General features: G+C 53.7%; 1 protein-coding gene and 1 non-coding gene across 2 annotated transcripts; one reads left to right on the forward strand and one right to left on the reverse strand.

Moving 5' to 3' along the window:
- Positions 1-7,651: 7,651 nt before the first annotated feature.
- Positions 7,652-16,598, reverse strand: SLC27A4 (solute carrier family 27 member 4). Its single transcript, XM_054174579.1, has 13 exons — positions 16,531-16,598; positions 13,874-14,040; positions 12,887-13,281; positions 12,040-12,198; positions 11,645-11,714; positions 11,443-11,534; positions 10,771-10,880; positions 10,160-10,369; positions 9,793-9,919; positions 9,473-9,610; positions 9,147-9,311; positions 8,583-8,729; positions 7,652-8,349 (listed from the first exon to the last, which is right to left on the reverse strand). Exons 1-13 carry the CDS (start codon positions 16,543-16,545, stop codon positions 8,192-8,194), a joined length of 1,953 nt encoding a protein of 650 aa, XP_054030554.1. The 5' UTR covers positions 16,546-16,598; the 3' UTR covers positions 7,652-8,191.
- A 197-nt stretch (positions 16,599-16,795) lies between these two features.
- On the forward strand, positions 16,796-16,886 carry TRNAR-UCU (transfer RNA arginine (anticodon UCU)). Its single transcript is given in 2 exon segments — positions 16,796-16,832; positions 16,851-16,886. It is a non-coding gene; the product is annotated as a tRNA-Arg (tRNA).
- The last annotated feature ends 39 nt before the right edge of the window (positions 16,887-16,925 follow it).

Genomic DNA, 16,925 nt, shown 5'->3' on the forward strand with positions numbered 1-16,925 from the left:
CTCCTCTCCCCAACAACATGAAGCTGTATTGGGCAGCATTGATAGATAAAATGCAGCCCCCTAATTGTCCCCAGTCCATGGAGGGTTTGGATTTAAAAAATACATGTACGTGTGCATGCATGCACACAGAAATGTAATATATATGCATATATGTGGTGCATTATGTGCAAGGGGCATAAATTTAGGCAGACAGATTGCTCTTGGTTTATGCTAATGGGGGTCAGAGTATTCCTAACCCCGAGAGCAGAAGGTGGTGATGTTTGTAATGGCCTTTGTTCTCAGAGGAGATCATTCTCTGGGCTGGGCCCCAGGAAAGGCTGGTCCCCAGTGCAGATGAAGGCTGCCAAGGTTACATGATAGCAGAGACGTGAAGCCTTTGACCATGGTCTTCATACAGAAATTCCAGCTGGATTTTAAATATATCTAAATCCTGAGGCTTCTGGGTATCTCAGAGATAGGGGAAATGAGCTGAGGAAAGAAACCTGAGACAAATCCCTTACTTCAGTACAATTCAGAAATGGCTAAAGCATCCTGTATACAGAGGGTCTGGCACTTTGGACCCCACGTCACTGTTAACTGTTACGGTTTTATATGACCTATTCTTCTTGTTTCCAGAAGCAATTTTTGAGGCCAAGTAGCAGGAGAATTGTCTCCTAAGAAAGTCTTGATTCCTGAGTTATAGGCATACAACAAAATATTACAGTTTTAGTGTCAGTGCTTCCCTGGAAAAGAAAAAAGAAGGGGGGGGGGGGTGAGTAAAAGAGCAGGCATCACAAATACCAATTTGTTAGCAGTAAGCAGCATTCAAAGCATTCAGAGATGCTTACTGTTCACAATTGCCCTGGCAAGCACATGAGATGTGGCAAGACTTTTGATGGGCATTCTGTGCTTGGGAGAGGAGCAGCTCCTCTTTCTGTACTGGGTGCTGAAATCAGAGCATCACAAGGTATCCAGCTTGTGCTTGGGAGTGGGAAAAGCAAGTGCACAATTTCCTTGAGAAAGTGTGATACTGATGTTATTTCTAAAGCCTGTACACATTTATGGTATTTAACAAACAGGTCTGTAAAGCAAAACCAGATAAAGACTGCCTCCAATGTCTACCCTAGGTCCAGTCTTTTGTAACCTGAGGATGTGTCATTGTGCTTTACTTAAGCTAACTTCTCTTTGTATACCAAATTTTCCATGGCAGATCTCTCACTTGCTCCCCGCTGCGGAGTGGCACTGGGCAGGACCATAGGTCCCCAGGTAGTGCTTGTGCTGGCTATGGTGAGGAGGGACCAGAGGCAGCTGCCCAGGGTGCTCCGGATGCACTTGCTGTGCGTGCCTCTCCCCTCCCTCAGCTGTGCCAAGCAAAAGAATGTGTTGGAAATTTGCCCTGGCTATTCTAAGGAGGGATTAATGTCTTTTGTCTCAGTCCTAGCTTTTGGGGGGTTAGTTTTGTTTTTCCTGACATGTGTGTGTTTTTTCTCTCCCCTTGAGCACTGAAGGACCATGCCTACATCATTTCACCAAGGCTTTATTCTGGAGGAAATGGTTTAGGACACATTGATGTTTTACAGAGAAACAGTTTATAAATATGACAGGGCCCAGCGCTACGAGGAGACATTTTATCAGAGCCCCAAACTGACGATTTAATTATTTTTCAATAAAACATCAGTGGAATGTGCAAACAGCTGCTCGCATCCTTCCACACAGCAAGTCAAACTTCAAGGGGAACAATAGCTGGCGAAAGGGGAGCCATCGCGGAGGCGGTGACAATGGGTTTCCCTCCTCGGGGCTTTGTTTGATTTCCCTGTCTCAGTTTTGAACCCCCTCCGCCGGAGAGAATGGCGAGGGGGTAGGATGGGGAGAGAGGGAAGCAGGCAGAGGGGAAGGAGGGTCAGTGGGAGTTAAAGCCTTTTGCAGCCTTTCTCTCCCATTCATGTGGTAATTGGGTGTCAAGCAGAGATCAGTAAGATGGAGCCCGGCCTCTGTGCCCGGGTTAAACTGCAGCAGAAAGAAAGCGGGAGCTGAACCGATGGAGGCCTGAATGTCATTAGGGCGGGAGGAAGCCTCTCCCCCAGGAGCCCTTCTGCCGGGGTGTGGGGCTGGGAGGGGGAGGTGGGGGGGGGGGGGCGCTTCCCATTCAGGGCATCTCTTAAAGCGGCCAGACAAAGCAGGAGGGTGGCCGAACAATGCTACACCCCTGGCTTTCTCTTCAATAGGGAGCTCAAAGCAGGCGTTTAACCTTCAGAATAGCTGAAACTGATACTCAAAGCTGAGGAGGTGGCTCACCCGTCGCTGTTGGCCTCTTCCTGTAGCCGAGAAGGAGGCCACTTGGATGGCCAGAGGCAAGGAGGGAGGCTCTGACCACCCTCATTTCCTCAGCCCCACTGGCACAGTGCTGGGGGTATACAGGATCCCTTCTGTGTTGTAGGAGCACCTCCAGAGCAGGACCAGACCCTGACTCCTGCTCAGGCTGATGAGATGTTGGTATCCCCGGGGAGGTTACTCAGCACCCGTGAGGATACAACAAGAGGAAGGCAGGTCCATTCTGAGGCAGGGGATGTGGCTTAGCAGGAGCTATGCCACTTCACCAGCCTGGGATCACTTGGCAAGAGATCTGGGACATGTGGGCAGCAGTTCCCCTCCTGAGCAGGGGGTGTCCCAGCCCCAGACAGTTACCACTGCCTGCGATTCCTGGGGCTGCCAGCCTGTATTGCATGACCCCAACTGCCCAAAGCTCTCCCAGAGCCTGCCCTAGATCATTTGTGCCTATGGGCAAGATCTTTAATTAACCAGGGGAAAACAGAGCCAAACCCTGGGTTATTTTGGAAGGTGTGATTTACCACTGAAAAGGGCCAGGCTCAAGAACAGCAGAGAAGGAGCCATTTCTTGCTTCCTGAGCCTCACCCAGCTGCCACAGCCCAGTGGGCCCATGTTGTTCAGGAGCTTTGCAGCAAGCATCTCTAAAGATACTGACTTCCCTAGTGAGGCCTTTCTGCTGTAGGGAGGGAAGCTGCCATTCCTTCCCTCCATGCACAGGATAAGGAGATTCAGGTACTTTCCACAGACCATCATTTCGATGGAATCCCCAGCAACACAGCTCCTTCAAACTGGAGGGGGAGAAGCCAGCCCTGCCCCTGCTCCCCCTTACACTGAAACCACTCAGGGGACTCATCTATTTCCATTTCTAAAGAGTGCACCAAAGGAGAGTCCCTTCTTCCGACCAGAACATTTCCCTCTTGTTGCTTAAAGGCAAAAAGTGTGTGAAGAAGGGGGAGACTGACAGTGTATAGGAAGACTCCAGCATGTCAAGAGGGGCAGGAGGAGAGGGGAGAGATGTACCATTAAAGATTGTCACAGGCTTTCCCATCAGCAGAATTACTTTCACCCAGAAAGGTCCTGAGCAGCTAAAGCCCCCTCCTGCTGAGCTGGAGCTAGAGCTGGAAAAGGATGATCAGAGACAAAGTTGCAGCATTATTTTTCTTTATCTTATTGTCACTGTCCAGGATGCAGAGTCTAGGAGAAACAGTCATCTCCGTGGTGAAAAGTAGATTTGGTTTGTAACCCTCTGTGGCTTTGCTTGCATTAATAGGCTAATAATAACCTAGGGAAGCATTTTAATGTTTTCATAACCTTGTGCAAACAGGGTTTTATGTATTTTAATTATAAAAGAATAATATCTCATACTTTAGTACTTTATATGTAGCTGTTGAGGCATACTGATCAAAGGAGAGAGGTCTCACAAGGTGTCTCTAACTGTAGAAAGACAATTCAATTAGCTTCCTCTTTAATACTGCACAAATAAAAAGGAATTTAGCAAGTAAGACTATGACTAAACACCGTCTGCTTCTTTCCAGACACCTCTCCACTGGAAGCATTTTGTCCCAGCATTGATCTTGGGCTCAGTACCTCACTTGCAGTGGTATTCCTGGGCTGAAAGCTTCATGGATGCTTGAGCCTAGGCTTCATTTTTCCAGTGGAGCTGGGCCTTTATAAAGGCCCTGGAATTTCAACCCAAAGCTGAAAGCCAGGGTAAAAAAAAACTCTAATTAGTGTAGCTGGGATTTGCAGGAAGTCCCAAAGCACTGCCAAGTGTGACACAAACCTCCTCAGTGAAGGCAGACACAGCCCAAAGAGTGAATTATCCCCAGCCACCAGATCTGTATTGGGCACCAGAGCTGCTCCTTTTAACCCTTCAATGCTATGTGGCTGTCAGCACCACCAGACAGGTTCGTAGCTCCTCACAGCTACGAACACACCTTTATGGGGCTCCCCTCTGCCAAGGTGAACCTGGCAGAGGCATGTGCAGGCCCTCTGACAGCACCGTGCCGGTACTGAGCTCTACAGTCCCTGATGTCAAAGCCTGTGCACCAGAGCCCCCTGGGTGGCTTGCTGAGCTGTTTCCAGTCATTCAACATGCTCCATCTCCCCAGACCAGGAGCTGTCATGTTGGGGTGGGGGGAGGGACACCCTGGTCCTCTTGCCTGCACCCTGCAACTACAACCTTCCTCCTCCTCACAGTCTGGGGATGCAGGGCTCAGAGCAAGCTCCCCACTATTCTCTAACCAAGTCCCAGCCCTTGGGTTGTGTCAGCACCAGCTAAATCCTGTTCCTTGCACGAGCCTCAGCTGTGCCTATATTCCCCACCCATCTCCAAAACCCAGCAATATAAGCCAGTCTCCACTTGGATGGGATTACTTGTGAATAAATGATAGCTGTACTTCCATAAGCTTCCAAAGCTATTTGCATCTGTGTTTAACAAGAAATGCCCCCAGTGCAGAATTTCCTTGTCTTTTTTTATCCTCACCTGCTCTCAGGCAGGTAGAAAGGCAGCTCGCCCCATAGCCCCTCTGCCTCCAGAGTGGCGTCTGTGCAGGGCAGCATGGCCACCTCCAGGAAGAAAGCAGTGCTCCCAGATTCTGCTTTTAGCTTGGGAAAGACCTTTAGGTTATCAAGTCCAACCATTAACTCCCCACTGCCAAGTATACCACTAAACCGTGCCAGTAAGCACATTTATAAGACACAGATGTGTCTTTTAAATGCCTCCAGAGATGTGGACTCTGCCACTACCCTGGGCAGCCTGTTTCAGGGCTTGACAACCCTTTCAAGGAAAATTTGCTTCCCTATGTCCAACTTAAACCTTCCCTGGTGCAACTTGAGGCTATTTCACTTGTCCTATCACCTGTTACTTGGGAGAAGTGATAGAGCCCAAACTTGATACAACCTCTTTTCAGGGTGCTGTAATGAGTGAGAAGATCTCCCCTGAGCCTGCTTTTCTTGAAACCATCCATCTCCAGCCAATGACCCGTGGGTTGACTTTGGGGAGGCTGAGCTTTCACCTGTTTCCTTTTGCAAAGGACTGGGTGGAGCTGGACAGTTCAAATTGCTGTCTATCACCTGCCTGGCAGAATGGCGTGACCTTGGTGCTGATGAAGTCCCTGCCAGGCGCAGGGTCCAGAGCCCAAACAGCAGCAGCTGGGACTGCTGCTGGTCTCACACCTACCACCATCAACTGTACCCAAAATTTCCTCTCCACTTCAGCCAGAGTCTGACCCGTCCCCTGCTCCCAGCAATCCGTGCCACACTCCCTGTTCCCAGGGCTCTGAACCTGTCAAGGAGGCTGAGAGCTCAGGGGAGCCCCTAAAGAGGTCCCCGTTTGCCGAGTCCAGCCTGCCCTCCACTGGCGGCTGGGAGAAGCAGCGTCCAAAAGCGGGAGGGGAGCATCTGCAGAGAGCTCCACCATCGCCGTGCATCCTCCACCAGCTACCTGAAGCTGGGAGACACCTGGGCCCCTAAATATGACCCCTGCAGGCAAAGCCATCTGCTTTGAAGGCCGAGCCCCACAGGCACTGCAGGGCTGTGGGAGTGAGGCCTGTTTTCCACCAAGGTGGGGGACAGAGACTATCCCAGGAGCTGCACCCTTCCAGCAGCGGTGTCAGACCACACTGCTCCACCACTCCACACTCCTCCCATCCTCACCCTCACCCACCCTGCCTGGAGCTGGCTGCAGCTCCAAGCTGGACCATGCCCACAGTCACCCTGTCGAGGAGAATATACCCAAAGGTGCATCTGGTATAGAATGGATACAAATTTCCAGACTGTATCCCGTGGTGCATCTCACCAGGCCACACACTTCACCCAGATTCACGCAAGACATTTCTCCCTGGTACCATGAAGGAACTGTTACTCCTGTATCTAGTGTTGAATGGAGGGGCTCTGAAAGATGGTTCTGGCAGCAAGGAAAGGGGAATAGGTACCAAAAAAATTTTCTATAAGGGCAGAAATGAGCTGGGAAGTTATGTGTGGCCTAAAAGGGAAAGAAGCTGCAGGAAGAGGAAAGGGGGAACAGGAGAGGGGCAGAGGACTCAGATGTGCCACGGTAAGCAGGGAGAACTGGGACAGGACCAGCCAGAATGACAATACTGAAAACACGATCAGAAGACTGCGGGAATGGAAGGTTCGGGGGGAATGGAAGGTTCGGGGGGAATGGAAGGTTCGGGGGGAATGGAAGGTTCGGGGGGAGTTCTTACCAGTAGGTTGTATTCAGTCAAACTCAACAGCACTGGGCTTGCTTCCCCTGCTTCAAGATGAGCTAAAGTCTGCACAAGGAGGTTGCAGTCTGGGGGGTAGTTCCTAGCTCCTAAACTGCCATAGTCCCTCACCTTCCCACACACAGCAGGTACTGCACAAGGAAGAGGCAGCAAACGCCAGGGCAGCCCACACTCTCGTTTAATGGTGAGGACAGGACAGACTGGTGCGGGCAGGTACAGTGGTGTGGAAGCGCAGCTAGAAAAGCAGACGTGTTCTGCCCCCACGAAAGACAGACATCATTGTAAGGCGTAACCCTGCTAAGAGCAAAAAAAACAAATAATAAAACAAAAAAAAACCCAACCCAAAAAAACAACTCAGAGCTTTCTCTGGAAGAGAGGTTTCTGCATGGTCTCTGAGGACTGGGATCAGACATTGCTGCCGAGGCTGTTTCACATCAGACATAATGCAGGGAATTCACACAGATGTTTAACATTGACATTTCAGTTTGGGAACCATCCCCTCTGGTGGAGACAGGGAGGGCTCTTGCAGGAAAGTATTCAGAGTACATGAAGTCAGGCTCTTACAGAGACCAACCTCCAGGAAACTTTCTCTCCTCTAGGCAAGTTGCCTGTTGCATTCAGGGCACAGACATCACAGCAGGAAAGCCCTGAGAGCTGCTCCATGGTGCCAAGTAAGTCTAAGCAAAAGGCAAACCAGGCCCTTCATTGCCACTCTCCCACTTGCTTTCTCCAAGGAAGAAGGTGCATGAAACAAGGCTGCATCCAAAAAAGGTGGAACTAAGAGACCCGGAGGAATGTCCACAAGACAGTGGGGTTTGCTGATGTCCTTCAGCATGGAGCAAGGACATAAAAGTGCTGCACCGAGGCTGGAAGAGGAGAATCAGTCCCAGATAAGCATCCTGTCTCCTTGAAAGTGAAAAGAGCTCTCCATGGGAGGACAGGTCTGGGCTACCCCTCCACCTACTGCACAAACCCAAGACACATTCAAAAGTACAGACAATAAATTAAGATTGAAATTAAAAAAGTCAGCGTGTCTAATATATAATAATATAATATAATGTAATGTGCGTGTGATTGTGAAACGTGCCGGCCCAGCGAGAGCAAGGCGCGGCAGAAACCCACCGCTGTCCCTCTCCTGAGCCCAGCACCACCCTGCACCCCTGATTCACAGCAAGAACGCCAGCAGGGCCATGTGGGGAGCAGGGGTTGCACCTGGCACCTGGCTTCCCTCTACCAGCGGGGGCCCTGTGCCAAGGAGGGGCTAGTTGCTTCGTGGAGGAGTGGGGGAATGAGCCCAGCACTGGTCCCTTCATGGCCTCCACAAGGAATGGTTGCTGCAGGCAGGAAAAGGGAAGGAAAGACAGGAAAAGCAAAGTAGAATGGCAGGGGCACCTCACTCCTCCTCAACTGCCCCTCCTGTGGCATGGAACCACCACCACTGTACCAAAGAGAAAATAAAGCCATAACGAGTCCATGCTTTGGTATATAACCACCCCCTCCCCTCAGTCCCCTCTGTGTTCCACCCAAACTGTTATCTGCAAAACTCGTCAAATAAAATCTCTGCTGTGCTCCTTGAATGTTTTCTTCCCCAGCGCCTGCCTTGCACCACTCTCACCAGGAGGGTTTGGGGAGGTGCCCCGCTGTAGCCCCACCAGTTACAGCTTCTGCTGTCCTGACTGGATCCTGTCAAACGCTGCCTGGTCCAGCGGCAGGTAGTGGCCTTGCCTGGAGTCGAGGAAGTACAACCTGTCCTTCACCAGTGCAGGGTCAAAGCCCTGCTTCCGCAGCTCCACCTTTTGGAACTTGTAGGTGCCTGGAGCAGAAGAGAAGAGAAATGAGGGGTCACTGGCCATGAATGCTCCCATCCCCCACCATGCTTCTGCAGTCCCAGCCTTGTACTCACACCTCCAACCCCCACCCAGAAACAGGCTAGGGGCTCCATGGGGCAGAGAGCCTCCAGCCTGATGCTACCACAGGTTGGTCTCTATAAGCAGGGTTTCCCTCCTGAGCTCCCCTGCCCCATGTGGGTGTGCTCCCCTGGCTCACTTGTCTTGGAGACTTCCTGTGTGAAGCGCAGGAAGACAGGACGGGCGTACAGGGGCAGGGCCTTCCGCAGCTCGCTGGCAAAGCTGCCCAAGTCACAGGAGTTCTCCGGGTCGGCGATAGCTGCCATTCCTGCCTTCCCTTCAATCCCTACAAGGCAGAGAATGACAGCACTCAAGACACATTGTCCCTGTGGCATCCTCTTTCTCTGCCCAGCACCCTCAAGGCCTCTGGCACAGACCCTACTTTCCATCCAAGTGCTGATGTCCAGCCACATCACCTGCTGTGACACTACCCTGCAGCTAAGGCTACCAGTGACACCCTGAGGTCATGGTCGTTTCCTCCCTGAGGAGGCGTGCAGTCTATTCAGAAAGGAGAGTCCTTCCAAACTCAGACTAAACCTTGAGAGAGGGAGGGTACCCTCTGGTTCCCAGTAGTTACATCCCCAGCTTGCCCATGGGCAGCCTTAGTCCAGCCTCTTGTCAATCTGGATGCGGAGGACACCCTTACATTCAAGTGCCGGCGACCTTCCTGCCTCCCCTGATCATCCTCTTCCCTCTCAGCTACCTGGGATCTCCACCCCATAAACCACCACATCTGTCAGGTTGAGGATGCGGCTCAGCGTGCCCTCCACTTCTGTGGTGGAGACATTCTCCCCCTTCCAGCGGAACGTGTCTCCAGTGCGGTCCCGGAAGTACATGTAGCCATACTTATCCATCACCAGGACATCCCCTACAGGAAAGGCAGGATTAGGCAAAAAAAGTCAGGCATCAGAGGGGTTAGGGGAAACCCTGGAGCATCTCAGAGCAGTACCACTAGCCTGGGACAGCCCCTGTCCCCAGCCAGGTACCCTTCTGTGCTCTCAGTGGGCAGAAGGGCCCTGCTTGCCTCACCTGTGAGATAGGCAGTGTCCCCTTTTGTAAACACATCCCTGGCAATTTTCTTTTTGGTGGCTGACTGATTCAGGTAGCCATCAAAGTGCTGCAAAGGGTTGCTCTTGACAATGCGGCCAACCAGCTGCCCTGGCTCCCCTGCAGTGAGAAATAAGGCGATGAAGAGGGTTAGCAACCACCCATAGCCAAGCAGAAAGGGTGCCTGATGGTGTTGGTGGGGTTTAACTGAGCAGAGACTCAAACCTAGGTAAATTATCTTGAAATATTGGGGAAAAATTCACATAGGGCTGAGGGAGACCTATCCTGGTGATTGCCCTCACCTGGTTTGCAGCTGATACAGAGACCATCTGGCCCTCGGATCAGCTCCATGGTGTCTTCATCCACCTTCACCAAGCCAATGGGGTACACACCTGGTAGGATCCTGCTGTTGAAACCACATGACCCAACCTAGAACAGAAGGTGCTGGGACCTGTGGATAGCAGGAACATCTCTCCTGCCCGGAGCCTACTGCCCATGCACATCTAGCATGCCACACAACTTGGCACTGCGTAACAACAGCCAAACCCCTCAGGGCAGATGGCAAGCCGTGCCAAGCCTCTTGGAGCAGGAAACCAAGAGCAGACAGCCCATCTGGATTTCCAAGCCTGTCCAGGCCTCTGAGACATGGGGTGGAGGGAGGAGCCTTACGTTGTTGTCAAAGTTGCCCAGGCTGCAGTTGCACTCGGTGGCTCCGTAGAACTCCGCCACCTGGGCGATGCCAAAGCGAGCCATGAACTGGCGCCAGATGGAGGCGCGCAGCCCATTGCCCAGCGCCATGCGCACCCGGTGCTGCCGCTCCGCCTCCTGGCAGGGCTGGTTCAGCAGGTAGCGGCAGATCTCCCCGATGTACTGCACGATCTGGCAGGGATGGAAAGGAAGGGCTCACCAGGACTGCTCTGGCAGGCTCTGAGTTGTTTGGGGCAGGTAGGAAAGGCACAATGCGCCCCAAGTTCCCTAGAGAAGTTGTGGTAAAACCCAGGAGTCCTGCTAGCTCAGGACATGGGAACACCCATCCCTCCAGGCTGTAAAACCTATCTGAGACCTCCTGACTAATGCTGGAGCACAGGAAGGGCTTGATATGTGGTTACCATCCCAGGTGGAAAGGACACAGCCCCGCCTCTGTGGAAGGTCATTAGGGATGGACAGGCAGAACTGGTTCAGGCTTCCCCCTCATCCAGGAGCTCGGCACTGCTCAGCACAGCACAGATCTCCAGGCTCCACCCCCCACTCCCAGCTGCCCCCTTGCCTCATGGCCTCACCGTGCAGTTGTATTTCACACAGTCCTCCCAAAAGTGCGAGGCTGAGAACTTCTTGCGAATGACAACTGTCATGCCCCGCAGCAGGCACTGCCCAACCCCGACGATGTTCCCTGTGGAGAGGCAGCCAGGGGAATCCTCAGTCCCCAGACACCTCCAGCTCAGCCTGCTCAGGGAAAAGCCTGGCAGTGCAAGGTGGAGGCCATGTGCTGGCTTTCAGCAGATGGGTGTTCACCTAGCATTTGGCAGTTTTGGGCTGTCGGGGGGAATTTTCAACCCACCACATAGCTAAAAATCCCAGGACCATGAGCACCAGGGAGGAGATGCATGACAGTGAGATGTGCGGCAATGTTTTGCACCTAGGCATCCCAGCAGTGCTCTCAGGTGAGCGCTGCTTCCTTTTCCCCCTGACTTTCCACAAGAAGCAGCTATTCCAAAGCTAGATGACAAGCTGAGAAAATCCCCCCTCCACACGCTCCCCACTCCAAAAGTCAGCTGGGTTGATTCTTGGCTCTCAGGGGAAAAGTGGAGAGCCTCAGTCACTGTCAGGAGCAGCCACCTCCTCCCTGACACAGAGAGCATTGCTACATTAGCCTCCAGCCTGAGCCTCAGGCTTGGCTGAGGGCAACAGCCAGTCCTGGCACGCAAGGCTCTGTGTGGTACCTGGCGCCTTACCTGCAGCATGGTACAGCGGGAGGCAGTCATAGAGCACATCGCTGGGCCTCATGCCAAAGCCGTAGAACACCAGGCTGGCCATGCGGAAGTACCTGGGGTGAGAGGGTGAAGAGGCAGGTCAGCAGCAGAGCCAGAGGTGCTCTGCTAGGGCCAGGCAGAGCTTCAGCCCCAGTCTCTCTCGAGCCTCTGCCCATGGCCTTACCGACAGTTCACCACAATGGCAGCCTTGGGCAGCCCTGTTGTGCCAGAGGTGTAGATGTAGAAGAGTTTATCTGGAGAGCAATGAGGAGAGAAGGTCACATAGCAAATCTAGGAGCTGGTTGAACCAGGAGAGGGGGACAAAGCAAATTTATACATTCTCCTTGTGCCACTTGAGCCAAAACTTTGTGACAGCATCAAGAACATGCTAGATTCACCCCAAGCAGATCAGAGCTGTTGGACAAATGGATGGCAGAATACAGGGCCAGGCTTCAGACAGCACAGTAAGACCCATTCCAAACACCAGAGGCCCTGCTGCAGCCATCTGCTGTCGGCATCTGAAGCAGATGTTGTACCCGGCTGACCCTCAGAAACCGGCCCCCAGAGCCGAGCACATACCAAGAAAGCCCTTGTCAGGGGGACTTGGCTGGTGCCGCTGAGCCATCTGCAACAGGGGGTCCAGGTGTTCTGCACCAGGAAGAGTGGACTTGGGGCTTTCCTCCCCAGACCAGAAGAGACGGAGAGATTTCTCCAGGGAGGGCTGCACTTCCTGCATTGCTGAGAAAGTAAAGAGAGGAAGAGGAAGACTGTAAAATGGACACAGGACAGAGACACCCTGCCATCCCAGAGCTTCAGGGAGACACTGCCTCAGGTAGCAGTACCCTTGCAGTGCTTGGCAGTCCCCAAAGAGCTGACAACCATCCCAGGCAGATGTTCCCATGATTAACAGATGCTGGGGCCACAGCCCTGGCCTTCTAAAGGACTAGAAGATCCTGTTCTCCACCTCTCCTCAGCCAAAACGTCTTTGGTGCCAAGAGGTCTGTTGACACCATCCGCCTCAGAGATGTGGGTTGAAACACAGGGGAAGCTTAAGCGGAGGTGCTGCAGGGATGTGACTAACAGCCACAGAGAGCAAGGGGAGGCTTGTCCCATGCAGGCCTAGCCCAGGGCTCCATGCAGGGGATGGACCCAGGAGGCACACGTCAGGATTTTCACAGTCAGGTTGGTCTGTCTGGGAGCCAGACAGCACTGAACTCCAGATCTTGTCCACCTCCAGATCCTGCCTGCTGGCCAAAGGGGCCCACATGAAGAATAACAGATCCAATTCCTGAATAACTCAATTGTCCACTCTCTTATAGATCCCTGCTATGCAGTGGACAGGAAAAGAGCACTAAATCCATAGACATTCCCCTCTCCCCTTCCCCATTCCCAAGTCCAGAGCACCCCTGAGGCATCTGCCCCTCACCTTCCATCATCTCCACCCCAAAAACCACAGCCTTGGAGCTGGAGATGGTGATGCAGTGAAGCAAAGCCTCCATTCGCAGGTGGGAATTCACAAGGGCGGTCTCCACTCCAATCTTGGCCAAGCCAAGCCACAGCCCCACGTACTGATTGCGGGACTCCATGAACAGAGCCACCACGTCACCAGAGCGGAAGCCTTGGCTGAAGAAGAAGTTGGCCACCTGGTTGGAGTACTCATCCAGCTGCCGGAAGGTCCAGCTCTCACCCGTGCCTTGGAAAATCAGCGCTGTCTTGTCGGGATACTTGCTCGCCGTCTTCTGGAAGATCTTGGCAATTGTGTTCTTCTCCCTCACATGCCTCCATACCTGCCACTTCACCTTCAACAGGACTAGCCCCGTGCTGCCAAAGGGAGGGGAGCAAGAGGACAGCTGCTCAGTGACCCCTGCGAAAACATTTCTTTCAGCAATATCCCAGTACTACTCCAGGCCCTACTCTAGGCCAGCAGCAGCTCTGGGTGCTCCCCTGAGTAGCACAGACACAGGCAGATCTCATCTGCAAAGATGCTTGCAGACAGAATCTAACAGAGGCCAGGGAGAGATGTGTTTTTGAAGGCCACAGACAGGGATGTCCCCTAACAAAGGCTCAGGTTATCTCCAAGAGGTGCTACTGCTCTCTCCCCATAAATCCTTGCCAGGAGCTGGCACAGCCTAGTACGAACTGACCCTGCACAGATAACGTGGTGCCACGCCAGCAGCTTTATGGACAGGGTGAAGTACAAGGACAGTAATTAGACTTTTGAGCTCAGCTGAAATCTATCTTTCCCGTGAAAACTTTGCCCAAGAGTTTGGAGCTGCCTGGGCACGACAGAGTGAGATCTTCCAGACGGGCTGAGTGCCAGCAGAAACCCAGGGCTGTGTTCACAGAACACTGGGGCAGAGCAGCAGGACAGGGGAGGGGGTGGCGACTGAGCCATCCCAGCCAGGACACCTACGTGACGTCCCTTCGTATTGTCTTGATGAATATGAGGAAGAAGTCCCATCCACCAGATCCCAGGTAGAAGACGAAGAGAGCAGGGATGGCCTGGACCCAGGACAGCTCCAGACTCACTCTGAAGAACAGCAGCAGCACTGCAAAAGCAGCCAGACGCAGCATCATGGCCTGCAGAGAGAAACCACAGCCATCAATCCTGGAACACTGGACTTGGTGATAACAAAGCCATGGGTGGGGAATGCATGAGCAGCCACCAATTTCCTAGATGAAGCCCCCAAATCATAACTCCTGCTGGCAGCAAGGATGTAACTCAGTGGCCCAGAGCTCCTGCAGATATAACTTCATCAGACCTTGGACTTCAGCTAAGCTGCCAGCCAAGAGCCTGACTATTTTCAGCTGAGGTGCCACATTCTGCACAGCAGTGAGCGGCATGGCCTTGCCCCAGCAGCACGAGATGCAGGATGAAGTCATTTCAGGGATGTGGGAGCAGAGCCATCGCAGAAGAGTCAGTACAGGTGTTTGGCAGGCACCAGTGTGATGCCAGGCAAGACTGGCTCTGCCTCTCACTCTCAGCCTGGCAAAGCCCAGCTCCAAATGCCTCCCTACTCCTTTGTCCCCATAAGCCTGGTCTCCCAGGCCCCCAGCATCAGCTTTCCTGTATGCCTGGCAATGGGACAGACAGCATGGCTGGTGGGAGAGCACAGCTTCACACACTCGTTAAGATAGCTGGGACAGCAACATGAAACATGTTGCTCTGCTCATGTTTGCACACCTTCGTGTTGGCAGGCAGCTTCCTGGCCTGGCTCTGCTGAAGACACTGCCAGAGAGAGTCAGAAATGAGGCAGGTGCAGGCCCTGGGCAAGCTGAAGCGGGCAGAACAAGGGCTGTCACCATTGCCAGGAAGACCCAAGACTCTTGCTTCATGCCCCATGGACAGTAGCTCAAGTCTGCGACACTTGTCCCTCCCAAACAGCACCTCTGTCCCCATCCTAAATACTCCTCAGATGCTGCTCTGAGACTCAAAAGAGACAGCAATCTAGCAAAGACTCTTTTTGGGTGACAGCAGCAGGCAAAGAAAAGTGACAGCAATGTGACCCTTGCAGCTTGAGGGCTTCTAGATAAAATTGGTCCTTCCTGGCATAAAGCGGAAGGAAATATTCATGTAATTTCTCTTTCCTTCTTGAAGGTGGATTCACTGCTCTGAAGATGACAGTCCTGAGTGGGCTTTGGCAAAGCTGGCAGGTTTGGGAGCCCCACTTGTGGTTTTCTCTCTGCTCTATGCAGCTTCCCCAAGTCTGAGGAGTTTACTATGAGATGCTGGCAGGGTGGGAGCCAAGGCAGTGCCATGCAGTCATCATGCACCAGCATGTTGTGCAGGCTATCTCACCTCCAAGCTGTGCCACCAGCAGCTGGCAGAGATGCACCAGAGCACAAGATACCGTTCCTGGGTGGGGGCCTGGGGACATCCTCTCATCGGCAGCCCCTGCCCAGAGATCTCCCCTGTGCCAGCAGCCTCTGAGCTCTCCCTGCCAAACACCTCCCAGGCCTGAGCTCCCACAATACACTCTCTCGGCCTTTTTGCAGGACAAGACTCTCTACATTTTTCCCTGTCTCTCTCTCTCTGTGGCTAAACAGAGCAGCTCTTAGATTACCATCAAACTATTATGCCTCAGCCAAGACCTGGACCCTTAGTTACATGTTCACATCAACAGAGAGAGATGGAGAGCCGGTGGTAGAGAAAACACACTCTGTGTGGGCAGCAAAGTGCTTGCTTTATGCCCCATTTGATGGCCGGACAGGCCCAGACAGGCCCCTGTTATCCTCTGCTCACATCTCTGCCTGGTGCATTACCATGAGATAACCAGGGAGACATTACTGACAGGTAACCAGCGCATTGCTACCACAAACCTCCAGACCTGTAGTTATGAATTCAGGTTTTGTCTAGCTGCATCAGCACGGAGAAAATTAAGACTTGCCTGTAGCTCCACAGACAGCAGACAAGAAGGCAAGCCACAGGGATCCATCACCCAGGGGCACAGAGCCTGGGGAGATGGACTAGCCTAGGCAAGGGGGACAAACAGGGAGGTGACCAGGTTCCAAGAATCCCCAAGTCTAGCTCCATGGGCCAAGAGATCTCCAGCATGGGGACCTGGGGAGGCACTTGTCTCTCAGCTCGGCTCTAGGTAGGCTGATGAGAATATTCCTGCTGACCCCAGGAAAGAACGTTTTGCCCTCTCCATTATTCCCCGGGCCCGGTGGGTTTATCCCCAGCAGGAAGGGCAAGCGGCACAGCCCCAGTCCCCTCTGAAAGGGCAGAAGCATCAGGAGACCCAGGAGCTCACGCCTGGGCTGCAGCAGGGATCCTCCTCCCTCAGCCGGGCCCAGGCACTGCCCAGGAGGAGCCGGTATCCGCGGGGGGAGCCTCACAGTCCGCTGGGGACAAGAGCCGCGGCGTCCCCTGAGGAAGCCGAGGGGCCCCGGTACCACCCGCGGTGCCTCATGAAGAGACATGGGGGGCTACGGCACCCCGGTACTGTCCGCAAGGCCGCAGCGCCTGATGAGGAGAGCGTGGGCCGCGGTAGGCCCACCCAGCCGCCCGCGGCGGGGCAAGCCAGCGCTGGGAGGCCACGGAGGGGGAGAATGGTGCCACGTTCTTACCGGACTCCGGAGCATCCGCTGCGGCGCGCCCACCGGTACAGGAAGCGGGTCAGGGAGCGGGTCGCAGAGCGGGTCAGGGAGCGGGTGCCGCCCGCCGCTGCGGCACGGGGCGGGGCACGCAGCGCGGCCCGCCGGGAGCTGTAGTCCCGCCCGGCGCCACCGGCCCAGCCCCATGGCCGCGGATGCAGCCCCAGCCGCAAACGGCGGAGCTCGGGGCGGGGCGGCGTGACGGGAAGAGGTGGTGAGGGCGGCGGGCCACAGCAAGGGCTCTGTGGCGCAATGGATAGCGCATTGGACTTCTAGCGTGTGTGACGGGAGTCATTCAAAGGTTGTGGGTTCGAGTCCCACCAGAGTCGCCTTTTGTTGGCCGCCATGGGGCGGTGATCGCTGCCAGG

The sequence above is a fragment of the Dryobates pubescens genome, chromosome 29 (genome assembly GCF_014839835.1).
Source record: "Dryobates pubescens isolate bDryPub1 chromosome 29, bDryPub1.pri, whole genome shotgun sequence".
NCBI classification, from domain to species: domain Eukaryota; kingdom Metazoa; phylum Chordata; class Aves; order Piciformes; family Picidae; genus Dryobates; species Dryobates pubescens.